At 45.3% G+C, this 20,710-nt stretch overlaps 4 protein-coding genes across 7 annotated transcripts; 2 read left to right on the top strand and 2 right to left on the bottom strand.

Annotated features, from left to right (window-relative positions):
* The first annotated feature begins 1,198 nt into the window (after positions 1-1,198).
* Positions 1,199-11,470, top strand: LOC135432252 (protein dopey-1 homolog). The gene is made up of 11 exons (XM_064687831.1): positions 1,199-1,479; positions 1,840-2,018; positions 2,625-2,803; positions 2,870-4,087; positions 4,176-4,473; positions 4,530-5,325; positions 5,390-5,498; positions 5,556-9,991; positions 10,053-10,248; positions 10,408-10,759; positions 10,813-11,470. The coding sequence occupies exons 2-11, from the start codon at positions 1,866-1,868 to the stop codon at positions 11,032-11,034; spliced, it is 7,959 nt and encodes a 2,652-aa protein (XP_064543901.1). The 5' UTR covers positions 1,199-1,479; positions 1,840-1,865; the 3' UTR covers positions 11,035-11,470.
* Positions 11,471-11,478: 8 nt separating this feature from the next.
* Positions 11,479-13,457, bottom strand: LOC135432255 (uncharacterized). Its single transcript, XM_064687838.1, has 4 exons — positions 13,216-13,457; positions 12,768-12,835; positions 11,777-11,939; positions 11,479-11,718 (listed from the first exon to the last, which is right to left on the bottom strand). The coding sequence occupies exons 1-4, from the start codon at positions 13,334-13,336 to the stop codon at positions 11,624-11,626; spliced, it is 447 nt and encodes a 148-aa protein (XP_064543908.1). The 5' UTR covers positions 13,337-13,457; the 3' UTR covers positions 11,479-11,623.
* A 489-nt stretch (positions 13,458-13,946) lies between these two features.
* Positions 13,947-15,498, top strand: LOC135432254 (uncharacterized). Of its 2 annotated transcripts, none has more exons than XM_064687836.1 (5): positions 13,947-14,096; positions 14,181-14,406; positions 14,479-14,564; positions 14,671-14,824; positions 15,078-15,498. In XM_064687836.1, exons 2-5 carry the CDS (start codon positions 14,220-14,222, stop codon positions 15,224-15,226), a joined length of 576 nt encoding a protein of 191 aa, XP_064543906.1. In that variant the 5' UTR covers positions 13,947-14,096; positions 14,181-14,219; the 3' UTR covers positions 15,227-15,498. The 2 variants fall into 2 exon arrangements, with proteins under 2 accessions (XP_064543906.1, XP_064543907.1); XM_064687837.1 differs by having other exon boundaries at positions 13,952-14,096; positions 14,185-14,406.
* LOC135432253 (uncharacterized) lies at positions 15,280-19,037 on the bottom strand. 3 transcript variants are annotated; one of them, XM_064687832.1, is made up of 3 exons: positions 18,815-19,037; positions 15,971-16,444; positions 15,280-15,906 (listed from the first exon to the last, which is right to left on the bottom strand). In XM_064687832.1, the coding sequence occupies exons 1-3, from the start codon at positions 18,873-18,875 to the stop codon at positions 15,581-15,583; spliced, it is 861 nt and encodes a 286-aa protein (XP_064543902.1). In that variant the 5' UTR covers positions 18,876-19,037; the 3' UTR covers positions 15,280-15,580. The 3 variants fall into 3 exon arrangements, with proteins under 3 accessions (XP_064543902.1, XP_064543905.1, XP_064543903.1); XM_064687835.1 differs by lacking the exon at positions 18,815-19,037 and adding an exon at positions 16,561-16,750; XM_064687833.1 differs by lacking the exon at positions 18,815-19,037 and adding an exon at positions 16,602-16,750.
* Between the last annotated feature and the right edge of the window lie 1,673 nt (positions 19,038-20,710).

The raw sequence follows: 20,710 nt of genomic DNA, 5'->3' as shown, positions 1-20,710 counted from the left end.
TTAGTACTCTAACAGTTTGGAGAATCTGTTATTTTTTGATCAGTTTTTAATAAATGCTGCACGTAGAATATTAATGCTGGAAGTGTGACAACGAAGTTTTGATAGATGGTAGCCATTGATGCGTTCGTTAAAAATTAATTAATCATTGAGTATACAAAACTTTGTGTATTACAATTTATGTAATTTTAATGTAATCAAGTAAGTGTCGGTGTTCTTGATTTTATTTTTATCAACAGTATTCACAAATTCTACTAACAGATCTAATTCAGTTTTCAATTATTAACTGCAGCTTAAACATATTTTCAAACTATATAAATACATGCATTAATAAGACCCCTAAAACAAAAGGTAGATGAGTTGTATTGGGAATATGAAAAAATATAAATAACAGATGAACACCAGTAAACTCGAAGGTTCCTGTGACAGATGAGCCTATCAAGGAATTAGGTAGGCAAATATTTATATATGTTCCCCGTCTAATAGTCTCTTAAAATTATTAGTACAAAATTTTCATTGGGTAGGGTGCATTATAAAAAAAAGGATATATATACATACTTCCTTGCATCACTATTTAAAGACAATAACAACGATTGTGATTTGGGTTTTAAATTTACTGTTTAAAATACAGTTGTCGCCTACATTCGTGCGATATTTGAGAATCGATTTTTTTGAGTATCGATATATGTGTATACGATGTCTGAGTACTCTCGCACTCTATAATTCATCGAAGGAAAGTACGCCAGAGGCAGCCGCAGCAGAACTTGCTATGCAGAATGTCAGAAAACCATTGCAAGATCTGGAGAAGGATGTGAAAGCACAAAGCGAGGTGTCCCGGCTAAGATCTAGTACAAATGACAAGGCTGGCAACTCGAAGTACGCATGCTCTATCTGAAAATGGCCTATATCTTTTTTTTGCTATTCTACATATTAGGCAAAAGTACAAAAATCAAGTAAAGGCAAATAGATGCTTATTTTGAAACCTTATATTAGCAACAGTCAAATATCGAAAGAATGTAAAATGTTGGTGTCATCCCACCATAGCTAAGCAAACCTATCGATATATTGATATCGATATTTGTAAAAATGTATTAGAAAAATATAAGACCTCGACCAATAGTCTGCTTTAGTTATTGTGATTTTTTAGCTCTGCCAAAACGTATATTTTTGCAATGTAAATCAATAATAGCTAATAATATATTTGTGCAGGGAACAAAAACGACACAAAATGTCGCAAAGCAAGCTTGCAACGTAACTTGCAGATCATAAACAAAAGTTCAAACAACAGTGTGTCGTCGTCTGTCTGCAAAAAAATTCGTCATCAGCTGGTCGCAAGTCGCAAGTCGCGAGTCTCGAGTCGTCGTCACAGTAATTGCATTCGCAGTTAATTGTGTGACGTGCGCGAGAGAGCAAACAGTAGCAGAAGCAGCAGAATAATAAAAAAAAAACAGAACTGTGCTGCCCACTAAGGGGGTTAATAAGGTGAAATGTGAAATATATACAACAAAAAGCAAAAACAAATTCAATTTGTGGCCGAATAGATGTGTGAACAAAGAACCAACACATAGACACACAAACATATTTTTCGCTAGTGATTTCAACATTTTTGTCCATTGTTGGCAGCAGCTGCAGCTGACGCAGATGCGGACGCGTGTGCGCTGGATGCCACACTCATTAAATATGTATGCATTACAGTTAAAACAAACGGCCAGCGTCTACTAAAAGCCCAAGGACACACACGTCGGCGGCAACAAGTGTTTGTTAATTGTTATTGATTTTCTTATTGTTGTTTTCAATTGGGCTCTCTTTTTTTTTTTGTGCATCTTCTTCGTGTATTTCCAGCTATCGAGTCAGTCACAAAACTCGCCATGGAGTCTGCGGACACGCTCTTGGAGGAGCAGAAGCTCATGGCCGAGGCAAAGTATCGCCAATATATGACCAACATTGACAAAGCGCTGCGCAATTTCGAATACTCCAGCGAGTGGGCGGACCTAATAGCTGCACTGGGCAAACTAAGCAAGGTATGCTGACCCACAAATAGCCAAACACATTTCGCCGGAGCCACGCGCCGTTGCCAGCTCTGATAATTATAACTGTCGCCAGCCAACATTTGCCCCGCGCTGATTCATGCAGTTATTCAGCCAGCGTTATCGCCTTTGTTTTCTCGTTAACGGATATCTGGGATTTTTCATTTGCCTGAAGAGTATTGAAAGTTTTTCATTATAGCGTTGTATTTTCGACTTGTTCGTTTGCAGCCTCTTAATAGAATAAATTACCCTAAAATCGGTCAGATCTCACGAAGAGTTTGAAAACTATTTTTTCGTTTTAAAAATATTCACTATAGCTCAAAATCTGAATGGTCCTAAAAATCGGGAAAAACTCTATATAGTTAGAGATATAAAATAATACAATATATTTATATACCATTTTTAAAATCAAGAATTCCGATAAAAGTAATATAAAATATGCTCAGTTGAATTTTGTTTATATAAATGCAATATCAGAACAGCAGCAAAATTCAGTTTGAATCCATTTATTAATTCAACTTCAGATTTGAACTTCATTCAACTTTATTAATTGCATTTACTCAACATTTTTAACTCTTCTTGAACCCGATTTTGCGATAGGCAATATCAAGTAATACGCAGTACCAGGTCATACCCAGACGCCTGAAGATAGCCAAACGTCTGGCACAGTGCATGCACCCCGCCCTGCCCTCGGGCGTACATTTGAAGGCCCTGGAAACATACTCCGTGATATTCAGCAAAACGGGACCCGAACGTCTGGCCACAGAGTTTATTTATGGGTGAGTGTCTTTGTTGCCTTGACAACGAACAAGAGCTTTTTATTTTAACTCTTATCCATACTGTAGGGCTGGACTCTTTCCCCTGCTCGGCTACGCGGCCATGAATGTGCGCCCGGCGCTGTTAACAATCTACGAGACATACTTTGTTCCGCTGGGCGATAAGCTGCGTCCGGCGCTAAGCGGTTTCTTGAGTGGTGTGCTGCCTGGTTACGATTGTGGTCTGGATCATTTTGAGCGCATAAGTGCGCTGCTAAAGAATGTGTGCCTCGCGGTCAATCCCATGCACTTTTACACAGTGTTGTGGGAATCGGTGGCTAATAATGCGGCTATACGACTGCCCGCAATTACCTTCCTGCTGGAGCACTTTAACAAGCGCCTGGACATGCAGAAACAGATATACATAATGGGTCACAATCGGGAGATCATGATGTCGGCGCTGTGCGCCTGCCTCAACGATGCTGTGATATTGGTGCAGCGCAATACGCTGGAGTTCCTGCTGCTGGGCTTTCCCATGCACACCAAGCTGCTGGACGAGGACCAGCTGGTGTTATTGGTCACGAATGGCTTGAACACAATACTGCGGCGCGATATGTCGCTAAATAGGCGACTCTTCTCCTGGCTGCTGGCCAGCGAGGTAACCAAAAATTCGCCCACCTATGACACGCTTTCGCTGGACTCAGCGCCAGTTGACGGACAGAAGGAGGAGCCCTATTTTATCACACATTCCCGGCACATACTGATTAGCGCCCTGGTCAACACGCTACGTTTGAGCTTGGAGTGCCAGCCCATGGATCTGAAGCCGTATCGCATTATGCTCTCACTATTGGACAAGGCAGAGATTGGCAGCGCCGTGCTAGACTACGTGCTGCATGACATAATACGCGCCATGTACATCTCTAGCAGCAACGCGGACGCGCTCAAGTCGGCCAATCTGCTCTTTGCCACCTTCGATCCGGCCTACATCTGGAGCTACATGACCAACATGTTTGAGCGCGCCTGCCAGCAGGCGCCCAGCTCTGTCCAGTCCAATAGCGATGGCAAATTCGCCAGCATCGTTGGCTCCGGAGATCCGTGTGTGCTGGAAATATGCGTGCTCACCGAATTCCTACTGGAGACCATTTCGCTCGAAATGTACACGGAAACCACTCGCGTCTACTTACCCAAAGTGTTTCTAGCCATTACCCAGCTGCTCTCCCTGCACATGGATTGCTTAAGCAGCGATGAGATCACCGCTGCGCTGAAGCTATGCATGAAGATTGTGTCCCGCGTGCAGCCTATGATTACGTGAGTAACTAAGAAAGATGTGACGCATTGAAGAAGGCGATCATTAAAAGTACTTTTGCTAACTTAACTATTTCTATTGTGCCCGCAGAAGCCCAATTAAACTGAATAAGCTAATGGAGCAGAGTAACTCCGGCTCAGATGAGAAGATCGTGAATGCCACCGGCACAAGCAACAGAAACAACACTTTGGAGTCTACCATACAAGCCAATGTGCTGGAGAAAAGTAAATCTGATTCCCGATTGAATCAATTGGGTGAGCATTCTCAGAGTGCGGAGCCCGAGGACGAGGAGCTTATCCGACGCTCTGCCTCCAATCAGAGCGTGGTGCGGCATAGTCCCAAAAAGAAGGCGAAATCCTTTTCACGACTCTCCGAGCTAGACAAGGATGTAAGTCTTTGACCCCGATTCTAAGATATTTATTAATATGACTATCAATATTGCAGATAAGCGCCTCGGACACAGGTCAGCAGTCCTCCTCAGATCTGGACACGCCGCGCAGCATTAAGAAGATCAAGGCCAAAGCCAAGATGCCCTTCACACGCAGCAGCCCGAAGAAATCGCGACCTAAGGATATTGTAATTGCCCCCAGTAATCCGACGCCCATTGACGTCGCCGACGATGCGGGCGAGGAGCCGCCCAAGAGTGCACCGCCGGAGCATTGTGCAGAGTTTCAGCTAGATGATGAACAAACCAAAGCTACACAAAAGCGCGGCTTTTCCATTCTAGAGAAATGCATCCGACAATACGAGATCTTCTTTGAGGTTTATCTGGCGCGCCAGTTGCTGCAAATCGAAACCAGCTCCGACTGTTCCGATTTAAGCTCGAGCAGCAATAAATGCGCAATCAAGGTGCAGCTACAGCGCAGCTCCAGTCACAGCTCCAGCATGTTTATGGTGGAGCAGGTGCTGGAGCAACAGAGCCCGGCTCGTGAGTCACAAATCGAGCGACTGTTTGGCCTGCTGCGCGTGGACCTGGTGCCGCGCTCCAAGCAGCTGCAGCGTTTACTTAATCTCTCACTGCCCACTGTGAGCGCCAGCGAACTGAGCAGCGATAGTGATGCCACCGAAGAGCCACAGCAGAAGTTGTTAGTCGACGGACAGACACAGCGCAGTGTGCAACAGCTCTCTGAGCTGCAACTGAGCACAGCTCTGCGCTCTGCCGTCAAATTGGCCGCCACCCTGTTGGTTGAGATGTCAACGTTTCCCAATTGCAATAAGCACATTGTGCTGGATAAGAATGGTAACTGGAGACTGATCTGTTTGCAGCCTATTTACCTCAACTAAGCCTTTGTTATCTTTTGCAGAGCCGGAGTTACCCAATTGGCTGAAGGTGCTGTGCCTGGTGGCCTGCTTTGCACAGAGTGACAAGGAGCTGCAGGTGGCTGCAATTACTACGCTCTTTGATCTTATCAGGTAGCCATAGCCTTGCTGCCAATGTCTTGCCCCACTTTGACACCTCTTTTATTGCAGCCTCTTGCGCTCACAGATCGAGCACACCACGAGTCCAGGCGTCACCTTTGTGGTTATGCTGCCACTTCTCAAATTTGGACACGTTAATTACATGGAGCAGCGTACACGCGTCTTTCAGCTGGTCACCTCCATATTGTGGGATTATCTGGGCACGCCCGGCATTGATCCCGCCCAAATATCAGCGCTGCTGCATCAGCTGCATAGCTGCCTGGAGTCAGGACTAGTCGAATCCGTCATAGGTAATAGGATGCATGCACAGCATTTGCTTCAGGCACAAGCCCAAACTGGACTCGGCGCCGGCAACGCATTGCGCAGCTACCAGCTGGAGCGTGTGGCAGATGCGCAGCTGCTCTGCCCCACGGCCTGCATGGAGCGTCTGCGCGAGAGTCAGGCGCGCAGCTACAAAAAGTTCGAGCTGCTCTGGCATCTAGGCAGGGAGAAGCAGATGTCGCGTGGCTTCGAGAAGACGCTGCTCAAGGTGCTCGACACGCTCGCGTTGCCGCACTACATGTCCGAGCGCACATTCGTGACCAATTGGCTGCAGGCTTCGCTCCTGCGCGGCGACTTGGCGCGTCTGACAAAGCCGCTGTACAAAATGTTGCTCTCCGCCAGCTCTAAGCGCGTGGGCATTGTTCACATGCAGCAGTTGTATCGCGAGTCGGCGGAAACGGAACAGGCCTGCGATGAGGATCAGCAGGCGCCGGCTTTTGAGCGCGATGTCTATGCCATTAGTTCGGAGCAGGGCAACGTCAAGTATCATCACATGGAGGCGGCTAGCAGCACCGCCGGCGGCGTGGGCTCAAGCGGCAAGAAGAAAAGCCCCATTAGGCATTTGCCGAAGAAGATCTTTGGAGTCACGCTCAGCGGCAAAACCAATAAAACATCCAATTTCGTGAGCGACAAAACACCGCTGGCAAGCGAGGCATTACAGGATATCAATACCATTGGCCTGATCATAAATCCTCTAGAGAATGCACATGATTTCGATGATGAAACCGATCTAGAGGAGCCACGCATTGAGCTGGTGCACAACGCTGGCAAAGATGCGCCACAAACGCCGCTGGAGCAGAAATTGGCCAGCGCCATGGATGAAACTGAGCCAGCGCAGTTGCAGACTGCGCCCGAGCCGGAGCCATCGCTGCACTTCGACCAGGACATCACTGACCACTCGGAAAGCAGCGACTTTGAGTCGGACTCGGAGTTGCGTGAGACAAGCATTGAGAAGGAGGACAGTCTTACGATCAGTTCCAGTGGCGCGGGCGGCGGCGCTGCGACCAGCGATGATGTCAAGCGTTTTGTGGGCGACTGCGAGCGCGTCACCGAGGCACTAACCCAGCACGAGCGCATCAAGAGCCGCAAAATGTATCGCTTGACGCGGGAGAAGACGCCAGGTGGATCCAGCCTGAATGAGCCCGAGGAGCAGGCGCCGGATAATGAGCACGCGTTGCCGGCGGATGAGTATTTCAGCGAGGCGGCCGTGGGCAAAAAGCTGGCCAAGGAGCTGCGCAAACGCAAAAAGCTGCTGACCAGCAGCGAGAAAAAGCGGCTCAGCTGCATCTCGAAAACCTCGACGGACAGCAATCACAGCAATCTTGCCGAGCAGCTGGATACAGAGGCGGCAGCTACGCACAGCGAGGAGGAGGCTGACCTGGGAGGCAATGAAGCGAACACACAGAACACCATAAATGTGGAGGACAAGCGACGCAGTCTGTCCCTGGAGACCAGCAAGCTGCAGCCGGATTGGCAGAAGACGCTCGAAAAGAGCAAACAGAATGTGGAAATCTTGCGACAGAATGCGGCGGCGGCAGCGGCTGCAGAGGAGCAGCTCAGCATACGCTCCTCCACGAAGAGCAACAGCTCCTTGGGCATAGGAACCTCGCGACAAACGGATGCAGCTAATCTCTATCACAACCACTTGCTGCTCTATCTGGCCATCTACGACACACGACAGACGCTCTACGCGCTGCAAACGCTGCGCAACATCATCTGCTGCGACAAGCGCACGTTCCTCTGCCTGTCCATAACCACATCCTTCAGCAGCGGCAGTCTAAAGCAGCTGCTCATCAGACATCGCAAGAGCATCTCCGGCAAGGGCTTCGCCGGCAGCGTCAGCAACTCGGAGTACGCCCAGGGCTATCGGGGCTGCATGCAGCTGGAGCTGCTGGTCACGTTGTTGTTGTTCTATGCGCGCGGCTACTTCCAGCGCGAGTCACTGGATGCACAACGTCAGCCGCCAACGCTGCAGGATGTGATCAACAATCGTCGAATTCAGCTGGAGAGCATTGAACTGCTGGCGCTCATCTGCACGGAGCTCATCGATATAGTCAAGGGCATGGGCCGTGGCTTGGCCTGCTATATAGCTGATTTGCTGGCGCGCGCCAAGCTGCAGAAGGTCATGCTGCACTGCCTCAACAGCTCCGTGTGCAGCTATGCGCGCAGAACCGGCAGCAGCAGCTATGCGGATCAGGTGCTCAGTTTTAATGATCCGCAGGACGATCAACTGCATGCGGATTGCTTTCAGCTGCAGCTGCTGCGTCTACTGCTGGCTGTCATTAGGCTGGAGCATGAGGTGCACCAGCTGCGCCAGGATACGCCCAGCGCCGGCGCTGCCGAGGATAACCATGCTTCGGGCAATGCCTCGCCCACACGTCTGGCCGAGGGCGCCGCCGCCAATGTCAAATATTTGCCCAACTGCCTGATCAGTCAGCAGCCCATGTTCCTGGCCGCCGTGCTGGGCGCACTGCAGCAGGAGCGCCTGCGCCATCTGCACCGCAACTGGACGGATCTGGTGACCAGTTCGCTCAACTGCTTCAGCTTCGGCTCGCTCACGAACATTGTGATCAGCGTGGTGCATCAGCTCTGCAATAATCTGGATCGTCTGGCGCGGCTCTCGCTGCCCCAGCAGCGGCACTTTCCGCCCGACTATGTGCTCTCCCAGCTGGAGGCGCTCACCATACTCTGTCACTATTGCCTGCTGGACAATACGCAGCAGACGGCGCTCTCGCATCTGTTCAATCAGGCCTATCCGCAGACGAGCGTTGCGTCACAGAGCTCCAGCACGGGCCAACTGCTCAATAGCATTGTGCACTCGTTTCTCTCGGCGAGTGAATCCAGTTCCACGGCGACGGCGCCGCGCAATCCTCAGCTGCAGGCGGCACGCAACGCAGTGCTGTCGCATTTGCCGCGCATCATGACCAGCGTGGCGGCCATTTGGGACAGTGAACTGGGTCAGCTGCGTCCGGTGCGTCAGCAGTTGTTGGAATTCCTTTCGCCCGTTTCTCTGCATCATGGATGCAATTTCCTGACTGCTATTGCTGTCACCTGGCAGCAACGTGGTTGCAACAACTCCAGCAACAACAACACCAGCAGCAGCAACTGTTCCAGCTCGTCTAGCATTTCGGAGCAATTCCAGCGCAACTCCACACTGCAGGCTTGCTCGGCACAGCTCAGCCTTGTCTCGCTGGTTTCTAGCATACGTGTCATGCCCATGGATTCGTTTGTGCAGACCCTGCATCAGGTGGTTAAGTCGCCGCCGCCCATCCACCGGCCGCCCGCTCACCTGAGCATTGAGGTTAGCGCCTTGGAGCTTTTCTATTTCTATATGAGATCGGCGCCCGCGCCACAGCTGGCAGATGCTTGGGCCTCGCTGCTGGTGCTCATCCGCGATGGACTCAATCTAACGCCGCCGGCACAATTCGCGCTGCTGATGCTGCTCAATGAGTTTGTGCAGCGTTGTCCCCAGATGCCCTTCCCCGACAAGAAGGAGGTGCGCGAGCTGCACGATGTCACGGCGCGTCTGGTGGAATCGCTGTCTAGCGTCGCCGGCGCCTGTCTGGAACAGACCACCTGGCTGCGACGCAATCTGGCCGTCAAGGAGGACACTGATGGCCATGCCAAGGACAACAGCCTGGGCGGCGGCATACAACAATATTCGCTACAGGCGCAGAGCGTGCTCGCCGGCATACTCTCAAACCTGCTGGACGTAGCCTATGGCTCGCAGGAGAAGGACAAGGTGGTGACCATTGTGACCACGCTGCTCTACAATATAACGCCGTATCTGAAGAATCACACGGCACGCAATGTGCCCTTCTTTTACGCCTGCTCCGCCCTGCTGGCTAGCCTCAGTGGCTATCAGTATACACGAAAGGCGTGGCGCAAGGATATGCTCGATCTGCTGCTGGACACCACTTTCTTTCAAATGCACATCTCATGCTTGCCCTTCTGGCGCCAGATCATGGACAGCCTAATGACCTACGACAATACCACATTCCGGGAGCTCATGACGCGCGTCAGCCTCTCCCAGGCGGGCAGCCTAAACATCTTCGCCTCCCGCGACCAGGAGTACGAGCTTCGGGCCATGCTGCTTAAGCGTCTCGCTTTTGTTATCTACTGCAGCGAATTCGATCAGCACAACAAGTATATGCCGGATATTCAGGGTAGGATTTCACAAGCAACACTTCTGGAACTCTATTAATATACCATTCCATCTGCTTGCAGAGCAATTGGCCAACAGTTTGCGTCTAGTCCCACTGGGTCCTTCTGTGCAGGCTGCTGTGTTCCTGTGCTTCCGTGTGCTGCTGTTGCGCATGTCACCCGATCATGTGACCTCCCTGTGGCCCATCATCATAGCTGAAATGGTGCAGGTATTCCTGCAAATGGAACAGGAACTCAAGTCGGAGACTGATGAGCGCAGGTGCGTCTTAGTAGAATACTTAGAGCGTAAATCGTATTTAGCCTAAAGAGAGATTCTCATTTTAAGTGCATTGGCCTTAAGAGAATCCATTCTCATGGACGATAAATGGGTGGAGAACAATATTAAAATTTATATATATCCTCTAAAACGATCTTACAGCCAACAAACACGCCTGCTGCCGGGCATTGATGTCTCCTGGTCGTCTTCCAATTCGAGTGCCAGCAATGGCATCAACCCCCAGACGCCGATGCAGCACTGGCGTTCCGTGCAGCTGGAGGCATGCAAGCTGCTGGAACTGGGCTGTGTGCTGCCCGCTACGAAGCTGCCGCATTTCCAAATGTATCGCTGGGCTTTTGTGGGCACCGAGTTCGATGTGCACGAGGAGGTGGTGCCGCTGCCGCTGCCCAATGGCAGCATTGAGAATCTAGCCGCATTGCCCAATGCACTGTATGTGCCGCATGTGCGGCGCGTGGCTCGTCTCATGGACATGAAATATACGAATCAATCGCCGGTAAGTGGCTTCCAAATTCGTTAGTTGTGGGTCACGAATTAATCCTTTCACAGCTATTGCAGCGTGCGCGCAATCGTCACCTTATGTTGGGCTTCCAGCAGCTACAATCGCTGCAGGAGCTATATCCATTCTTCTCCACGCTGGGCATTAGCTGCCCCAATCCGTGCAACTATGCCGACACGGAGCAGAATGTGGCCAGTTGCCTGCAGGAGCTTGAAGATGTCTTGGCCCAAGATTTTCTTGAGAAATTGCCGAGCATCACAACGCCTAGATGAAAACTGGTCGCGGCCTACAGGCAGACGACGCAGGCGCACATCCAAACGAGAAGCCTGACACAGTTCGAGCTGGAGCTGAATCTGGGCGGCATGGGGGGCGTTACGCCCACCAGCAACGGTCAGACGGCGCGCATCTTTGCGGCGGTTCAAGCGAAACTGAGCAGCCAGAACGCGGAGACGAGCTTCATGCAGACAACCAAGAAGACCAACTTTCCATTTTACGTTTAGAGAGTGAGCCAAGCGATACGATAGCTAGTTAGATAGTGCAGTATAGTATATATATATATATAGCCGACAATGTGTATTAATGAATATTATGTTTTAACTGTTGAGTAAGTCCTATGAAATGTTTAGCTTAGTAGCAACCTGTATGTATGTATGTGTATATTTCAACTGTTGATAGCTGCGCCGAAGTAAACGACAAATTGCAATTCAATAGACCTGTTGTAGTATTTAATTACAAATATTTATTTATATATAAATATGTATAAAAAGAAGGCACACGGTAAACTCTTAAATTAAACAATTGCCGGTAAATGCAATCAATATGCGGAGAGATTCACACGAAATGCGAACAGTTGGGTGAGATTCAAACAACCACCGAATGCTGCGGCGGACTGCCCTGGCGATTCTTCAGCTGCAGGTGGTACGAGTAGACGATCCGTGCGCAGAACAAGCAAATAACTGAAAGGAAGATATATACATACATATATTATGTAAATCAAGAATTCTAGGTACTTACGCATCACAACAATGTAAAAGAGCAGCGCCAAGATCACATTGTTGAAGCCCGACGCCTCGCGATAGCCACCAAAATGGAAGATGGTACCGAATACGGCAAACGGAAAGTTGATGGCTACTAATAGGGCGTAGATCAGCCAGATGCCAACCAGCACATGGTTATACTATAAAGGGAATCAAGAATATATCTATATTTATTAATATACATATGTTTACAGCTGTAAGATGTAGAAAGTTTATTCTCATTTGCAAATTAGTATAATTAATGTATACAGCAACAAAATTGTAGGCACGACTGCTAAATACCCTGTTGTCTGTTTAATAATGGCTAGGGTATATTAGGTCCCATTTCTGAATGGAATACCTTTGTGGACTCACGACAATTGATTAGCACTCAATAAATTCACATTTTTTTAAAAACTAATAATGGGTGACATCACAATTTTCCGAAAATGCCTAATTCTATGATATCATCGAGCTCCAGCGCTTAAATACTGGGAAAAATTTATATATATGTAAGTACCAATAGTTTTACAGGTAGTCTAACAGAGTGTGTCGGTGGGCGTGACCGCAAATGTTATATTTCATTTGATAGGGCAATGAATAAAATTCATTTCATACGAACAGATGGCTACTGCACAAGCCCAATATGCCCGCTTTTCCTGTGGGAACAGATTGCATACACGGCTTCTTCGTTTTTATTTTTTGCAAATACCGCAAATTTAACACTTGTTGCTCTCAAAAACAGAAATGTATATGTGTATGTGAGTGTGTGTGTGTTTGTGTGCATATTTTTCTCCAACCAGTTCCCAGAGTGTAGAAAATTTTTAAGAGCAATCTTTACTTCTAGATATGGCTTATCAGGCGTACAAATACTTGCTACTGCTACTGCTACTGCTCGGACCGGAAATATTAAAGCTTACGCATATGCCCGAAATATTATATATTTGTATAAAATAATATAGAATATATCTTAAATAATATAAACTTACCCGCAGGCAGCCAATAAGCAAGCAAACATTGGCAATGACCGCAATTGCGAATCCAATAAACGTCAGAGCTGGAAAATAAGAATTAATCTCTGTGTGATCATCACTTTATTCAAACTTGGCATCAGAGTCGTTTAAATTCCAAACTATCTATGTAATTTTGAAAAAACGAAAAACTCAACGAACAAAATAAAACGCTCGCCCTTGTCATGAGAACACGTTTCGAAACGCCTTGTATAGAGAAGTATTAGCTCATACTTTATATTTACGTATATAGGTGTCTGTATGTATGTATTGAAACATACATATATATATCTACATATATATGTAGACTCTGTGACCATTGGGATTTTATTTGCGTACAATGGAAACCAAAACATATATTCAATATAAACGAATGTTGTAGCCTACATATAAAAAACCACAAAAACTTAAAATATATTTCACTCACCCGACGGCGCAAATAGCGTATTTAGTGCTATGGAAACTAACGTATAGATAGCTATGCCCAGACACCAGCTACGTAGCTCTGTATCGCATGGTCCACGGTCTACGGTTAAATCGAATTTCATTTTAAGGCCTGGCCTAAAGAATGCGCGGCGTTGACAAAGTTTTCAGTTTTTTCCGAATTGAAGTGGAACGGATCGGATCGCGACACACAGCTCAAACACTACCGACGCGCGCAACAGGCGAACAACAACTGACAACTGGCGCGTCTCCACATTCTACTACGCCCCACATTCATCTCCCCGAACAGCAATAGAGTGTGTGTAGCGTGCATTAGCATGTATATGTGTGTCATGAGTCAGGAGTACAGTAAATGAGCGTGTTTACGCTTCCCCTGAGAGGCGTTTATAACAATTTTATGTGTGAAATGCACAGTTCATATAACAAAAATATAAGAGTTATTCATTTTTTTAAAATTTCGCTAAGCAAGCAAATGCATTTTTGCAACAATCTGGCAACGCAGTCACGTCTTAGTCACGCTGATAAATGTAACTGTTACTAAATAACTATTATGTGATAATTATGTATTTGAATTGCGCTGAAAAAAGTCTTGTGACTCAAACTTATTAAATTTGTTATTATGTTTTCATTAGAATTCAGGTGGAGCGCAGTACAAACAAAGAAATACGATTATAAAGCATAAAAATAAATTACTCTTCTTTGCTCAGTTTGGCACAGCATCAATGTTTTTGTTGTGACTCGATAGTGTCATTCTAGTATAAATCTTGCCAGTTACGGTTAACGTTGCTGCGCATTTCTCGTACTGCATTCATTCTCAATTGCGACGTGTAGGAAGCAACTACAAAGTTCTGACCGAAGTTCTGTGTAAGTGTATATGTGTGCTTGTGTGTGTTTGCGTTGGCATTTGATTTCATTATTCATTACATTTTTTCTGATTTTATTTCGAAGGCAGTTTATTTCAAATTTTGTGTAACACAAACGTTGAACATGATGGAAAAGGTGTGCTGCATGCGCCTAAGCACCGCCGGCGTCGTCCTCGGATGGATTGGTGTTGTGGCCTCTTTTATCGGGACAATTCTTTTGGCCACCATATTGGGGAACGCCGATGTGATTGCTAAGAGCATTCTAGGAAATATGACTGATGGCGCAGCGAAATATGATGAAATTCACATGGGTAAGTGCATTATAGGGAAAACCGACAAGTGCAAAGTGCATTAAAACTCCCATTAAATCGTTTTATTTGCAGGCTTAATCGTGTCGTGCAGCGTCTACTTGGCCATTGTTGTGCTAAATTTGTTGGCATCGGGCATGCTTATCCTGGGCACAATGAAGGTGAGTGATGGAGAGATGCTGCACATGTGTTCTGTTATACTATTACTTTTTTTTTCGATTTGCCTAATTGTGCAATTGTATGTTCGTCTCTTTTACTCTAACGTAGGAACGTCATTTGATGTTGCTGCCTTGGCTGATCAACTCTGGCGTTGGACTCTTATTTAGCATTATATATCATTTCGTCTTATTGATTTTAGCGCTGACGAGCGCCCAGATCGATCGTATTGTTCCTGTGTTGATAGTCACTTTAATAGGGCTAGGTGAGTCACGATATTGTTCCCCAGTGTGGAATGCAATCTTAATTTTGCACAAACACAGGCAAATGCACATGTGCACACATACTCACATACGTAATTGTTATACAAATAGTCTGCTTTGCCGGCTCTGTGTACACATGTATTACATACGCCGCTTATCGTGCGCTAATACATAAAAATGCATATACACACATATGTACATGTGTATGTACCCCTTGTATACTGTACTAACTGCGCATTGCTTGTTCTCTTTTAGGTCTGCATATCTACATTTACTGCGGTATCTACTCGCTGTTCAAGCAAATTCAGCTTACCCGCGAGCAGCAGCAGCCACTGATTAACCAGTCTCAGGGTGCAGAAGTGCCCAATCAGGGAAATAGTTATCCCAGCTATACCAAAATCTAAACTCCTTAATAACGAGCAAGCGAATGTTGCCGACCGGGAAGCGATCGGGAATCTTTGAAAACGAAAATCACATTTAATGTTTAATGTTAAACCCCACATATATATATATATACATGCATACTTGAATATATGTGTGCACAGGGTGCACGCGTAGTGTCGTAATAACCGTATATGTTGTAACAGGATCAAATATTTTTTTTGCTATTTTTCCGGGCATTTTTTAATGCTTGCCTTTAAATATAAATATCTCTATATATATATATGTATATGTACACACAGATAAGAATTTGAAAAGTTTGGGAGCGGGCAAGCTGGAAATCAATCGTTGTAACCTGTGGATTCGGCAGCTTATGGTCATTTGCCCAGGCCCAGCCACATGTAACTGGGATCAATGAACTGGGAGCCACGATATCCGTTGGGATTGCGTGATACCAGCGAGCGTACCTTCTGCGACGGTCGATAGCTGCGTACGGATTGCAACAGCTTGGATGTTTTACGATCGGACGGCTGACCGGAATCATAATCGTCATCCTCTTCTGTATCGTCGATCTTCTGCAGCGGATGTGGATGCTCGCCCTCAAGCAGCTGCGACTCCGCATCGCCCAGTTGCTGCGAGTGCTCCGCAAAGTGCACGTTCGCCTTTAGCTGGTTGAAGAAGTCACCCAGATTGGTCATGACTCCTGGAAAAGAATGTAGCACTTAGCAAAACGTGGCCCCTGCACACCCAGCACATCAGCTACCCACCAGCACTGATGGAGGGCCTATAGCGTGGACCCTGACGGACCTCGGACGGTTCGCGTTTATGTTTACGTTGTTGCTTGTTTCTGGTGCGGGAGTAGGCGGAGCCCGGTTGGTCGAACAATGCCTGCAAATCGTCCTCGCCACTTTTCTGTCCCGAGGTGGTGTCATCAGCCGGAGATTGCAGGTCGTCGTCCACCCATGTCCGATGCACCTGCAGCTCCTTTAAATACTTATCGTAGCGTTGATGCCAAAGTCGCCATCCTTTGTTGAAGTTCATCGGAAGCCGTGGGAAATTAAACGCCTTCACCAAAGCATCGTCGAATTCGGGCGCCATTTCCACAGCCTCAATTTTCGGCAAAGGGCTTCCGTTGTCAAGAAAATCGCGGTAAGAGTTTTTCGATGTGCCCGCTGGCCAGTTCCAGGTCGCCAGCGCGTCGTCCGCCTCCGCTTCGATGGGCGCCTGGCGCATTGGCGCCGCTGTGCAACAAAATAACATTAATTGAGTGTGGCCCTAGGGATTCATATTTTCTGGAGCCTGAAACGGATGTTCAATTTCCGTTCGGACTCTGCAGATTTTAATTGCCGTTGTATACATATACAATACAATTAATTGAAGGTCAATCGTTAAACTGACATGGATATATGTGTGAATCCAGGTAAAAGGTGAATGAAAGTCGGGGACATGTAGTTAGATTTGCCAATAAAATTCACGCTGTTGCCTTTATATTTTTCCAGATTTTATAAATGACAATATATGTGCATACATTTATACTATATTCTACATTTTTCCAGATTTTATAAATGTTTTTATATACATAGCAGGTAAATTGATATTTGCACGGCTCGTGTTATAATTTAAAAAAAATGAGAAAAAACTATATTCGGCACGCCGAAGATTTAATACTCTTATAACATTTGCCTCACGGCTTTGCACATTTCTGAGAATTTTGCAGCTCGTAAATGCTGAGTTCTTTGCTTTGAGAAAACTTTGCCATACGAAAACTCATTTTTCAACCGATTCTTCCTATAGAGACATATAATATAATATATACCATATAGCAGCAAAGTCAAACTAGTTAATTCCCTTTTTCCTACAAGTACTTAATTTCCGTTGACAGCTTTATAATATAGTGGTCCGATGTTGATAAGATATGGTATATAAAAACCAACCAACCAAGTTTAGCCAAGATATCTTGATGATAAAAGGGGTTTTTTTTAAAGAACCTTCTTTTCGATCGAACGTACCAATGGCAGCTATAGATATAGTGGTCCGGGAGGATCTCTGACCAATGCTAAGATTCAAGGCGATAGCCTGAGAGATTATAACGGACAGATGGACGGACAGACAGAAATGGCTATATCAACTTGGCTGTTGATGCTGATCAAGATAATATATACCTATTGTGTTACATTTTTCATGACAAAAATTATAATACCCTCTACAAGGGTAAAGAAAATAATCAAAATGGGTTTTCCCTCAGTGCGCCACTAATGGGCATTTGGGGTTCATCTCCTCAGTGTATATGCTCGATTTTAAACAAAAAAAATATATACACATTTTTATGTATATGTACTATATAAAATCATGCCCATTTATAGTGTACATAGATAATTGAGACCGGACAGACAGGCATATAAGCTACACATTTGCACTAACGGGAAAAATAAATTAATTTCTATACGCTAGGCAAATTAAGATTTCCACGTAGTGCCCAAGTCAATTGAGTTAATATTAAACATGATATACGTTTTATTTGTTTTGTTTACGGAATTCCGTAAAAGCCTATTTAAAGCAAGAGCTGCATGGTCAGAAAAGATCAAGGCGCATCTTTGATTTATAATTCATTGATACTGCAGTTGAAGAATATATTCGACTTCTGTCAAAATATGAACTATGTATTTACATATATATAATAATAATCTGGGAATCGCCTAGTTTGCACAATGCTGCTTTTTTTGTGCATAGTATGAATGTGTATCACATTTCTTCTGCGAACAGAATTATTCTGTTTTTTTTTTTTGTAATTTTTTCAATTCTAGTGAATTACGTTACGATAAGATTTATTTACTATGTGATACGTCGCAGACGAGGGACTATATACTGAACTATTATCTATATATAAAACTGCTTGTTCTGAACGATCTATAAAAGCTAGAAAGCTGCAATTTTTATTGTTGCATCTTCATCAGGGGCTCAGTTGTATAAAAGTCCAAACTAAGACGGGGCTTCCGGAAATTTCGCCCGCAAGCGTGGAAAATTCACGGAAAACGGTCGCATGCAACTTTTTTGTCTAACCTTTGTAGAATTAATTTGTTGTACACTTTGCGGAAAATTCAATTGAAAGGTTTAGTTTACAAGCACATTTTCGTTTCATTTGTAAAAGAATGAAAACTTTTTTTTTATATTAGCAAAACTTTGACTGCACTTGTAAATTGTAATAAAAATTATATAAAATATTTCGCGGTCACGGAATGGATGGAAAATGGATGTAATGTCTAAAATTACAAAATAAAAATGTTGCAAAGCGTAATTAGTTGATTATATTAATATTGAAAGTAAAGGATTCTTTAGTTTTTTGTTTAATAGTTGCATAAAACAAATATATTTCTATAAACGAATATGTACATCTCTGAACTCAACTTAACTGAAAATCATAATAAGAATAATTAATTCCAAAACTTTCAGAGAATATCGGGCATTTTCTAGGCCTTGATTCCGATCAAACTTTTCGTAATCGAAACGGATTTTTGCTTTTCAATTCGATTTTATTAAAGAAGATTATTATGGAAACATGCAGAAAAATGTCTTAAATCTATTTAACTATATATATATTTTACATATCTCACCTGTCATTATGAGCATCGTCAGTAAAATGCATCGCCTAAAGCTTAAGCATGGAAGCGACATTATTGGTGTTATTTAATTGTAGGCCTTATAGGAATATGGCATTATCTATTACTACTCGGCCTTGGGCTAAAGTGTTGTTAAGCACATTATGGTGGAAGTACACAGAGTTTTTAAAGCACAGCTCCAGGATGGAGCACGAGATCGAATGCCACAGCGTGGCAAATGGCAACTAACGGCAGAGGCGACACTCTGGTCCGTTTTTATAGCGTCAAGAATGTATCCTGGCCAGCGTGCCGAGCACCTGTTGTCCGCGCCTCGGCTCAGACAGCACGACAACGAAGTCACAGGTGGCGGGTGGCGGGCGGCGGGCGGCGGGTGGTGAGGGGTGAACCGGTGGCAGCAACAACTACAACTACTTTGCCGCTGCTGAGGACATGCGCAGCAGTCGCAGCCGCAACCGTCACATTTGAAACGCGACTCGAGCTTTGGATATTGGCTAATATGCACAGCAATGGCAATTGGCCAATTGGCGAGTGGGTGGCCCAATGGCAGTGGCATCTGTAGTGCGACGTCTTTGGATACCCATTCAGCTCCTTTTGCAGTTGTTAAGCGCCAATAAGGCTCAGGTGTGCCAAAAGGAATACAAGTGCCGCAACAGGCACAATTATCCTGCTCTATTGCGTAATGCCGATGTCATATGATATAACATAAAATTTCCGATTTTTTTAACTTCAACTGATTGCTGCTCCCGGCTGCTCCTGACTGCCCCTGGCGAGAGTCCTCAAAAGTGACGTCAAAGGCTTTTAAAAATTCACAGCATTTACATAATTGGGTCAGTGGCTGGCGGTTTTGTTAGCCATCATTGTTTGACTTGGCCTCCGCTTTGTTGTCGTGCATTCTGCATAGAACATCTCCGGTCGCCTTTGAGCCCAGCTCCTGACTTCTTTTACAGCAGCAGCAACAGCAGCAACAGCAGCAGCAGCTGCAGCAGCAGCAGCTGCAGCAGCACGACCTTGATGCTGTTGCTGCACGGTGTCGCTCGGCAATCTAATTAGATTTGTGGGCAGCGGCAGGTTCTTTGTGACGCGCCCGGCGAGCTAATGGCCAGCAACGGCAACTTTCACAAAAAGCATTTAAAAGTTTTTAAACACTTTGTAAATTTGCCTACTTTCATGTAATTTTATTTGTGCTGCAACGGACCTTTACATAAATATGTCAATTTGCATTACGTGCAAGCAGAATTTTCCCAGTACAAGAAAATTGTTGAACTGCTTTAAAGTATGCAATACTTTTCGGCCTAGCAACGATTGTACGGAGTTTCTACGTAAAATTCTCGTTGCGTATAATAAGTAAGTACTGCGTGCAAAACGGTTATATATTTGCTGACCGGGCGTATAAGTACTGTAGCAGAATTATTTGTGCAAACATTTCATATTCATAGCTATCGTTATGGGGCAAACGTTGATCAGTTGAATATTGCATAGAAAACAAACACCCTGTTAGCAGTGCATAAAAAATTGCAAAAGCTGTTGCATCTCGTAAGCTTTAAAAGCTTTGCTTGTGAACAGAATAACAAAAGCTACGCGCGAATTTAAAGTCTTCCCCGTAACAGTTAAATAATGCCATTTTGAGTATAACAGCAACAAGTAATCACAGCTTGGCATAGCTGTTACTTTACAGCGAATATGCTCACAGCATTGAATATGTGTTTAAACTGCTTCAACGAAAAATCATTTTGACAGCGTATCCTAAATAATTTCTGTATAACAGACAAACTTATTAGCTGCTCAAAAAATAATAATATAATAATTTATTTAATAGGCAACTTATAACATTTTTACAACAGGACTAATTCGATTTATGGCAGCAGCATATATCATATGTTTTGTGTATAG

This window comes from Drosophila montana, unplaced genomic scaffold, assembly GCF_035044405.1.
Source record: "Drosophila montana isolate Dmon_TW-CO22-7 unplaced genomic scaffold, ASM3504440v1 contig_3200_1, whole genome shotgun sequence".
NCBI lineage: Eukaryota > Metazoa > Arthropoda > Insecta > Diptera > Drosophilidae > Drosophila > Drosophila montana.
The sequence above is the reverse complement of the archived record's forward strand: the minus strand, read 5'-3'. Positions and strand labels throughout refer to the sequence as shown.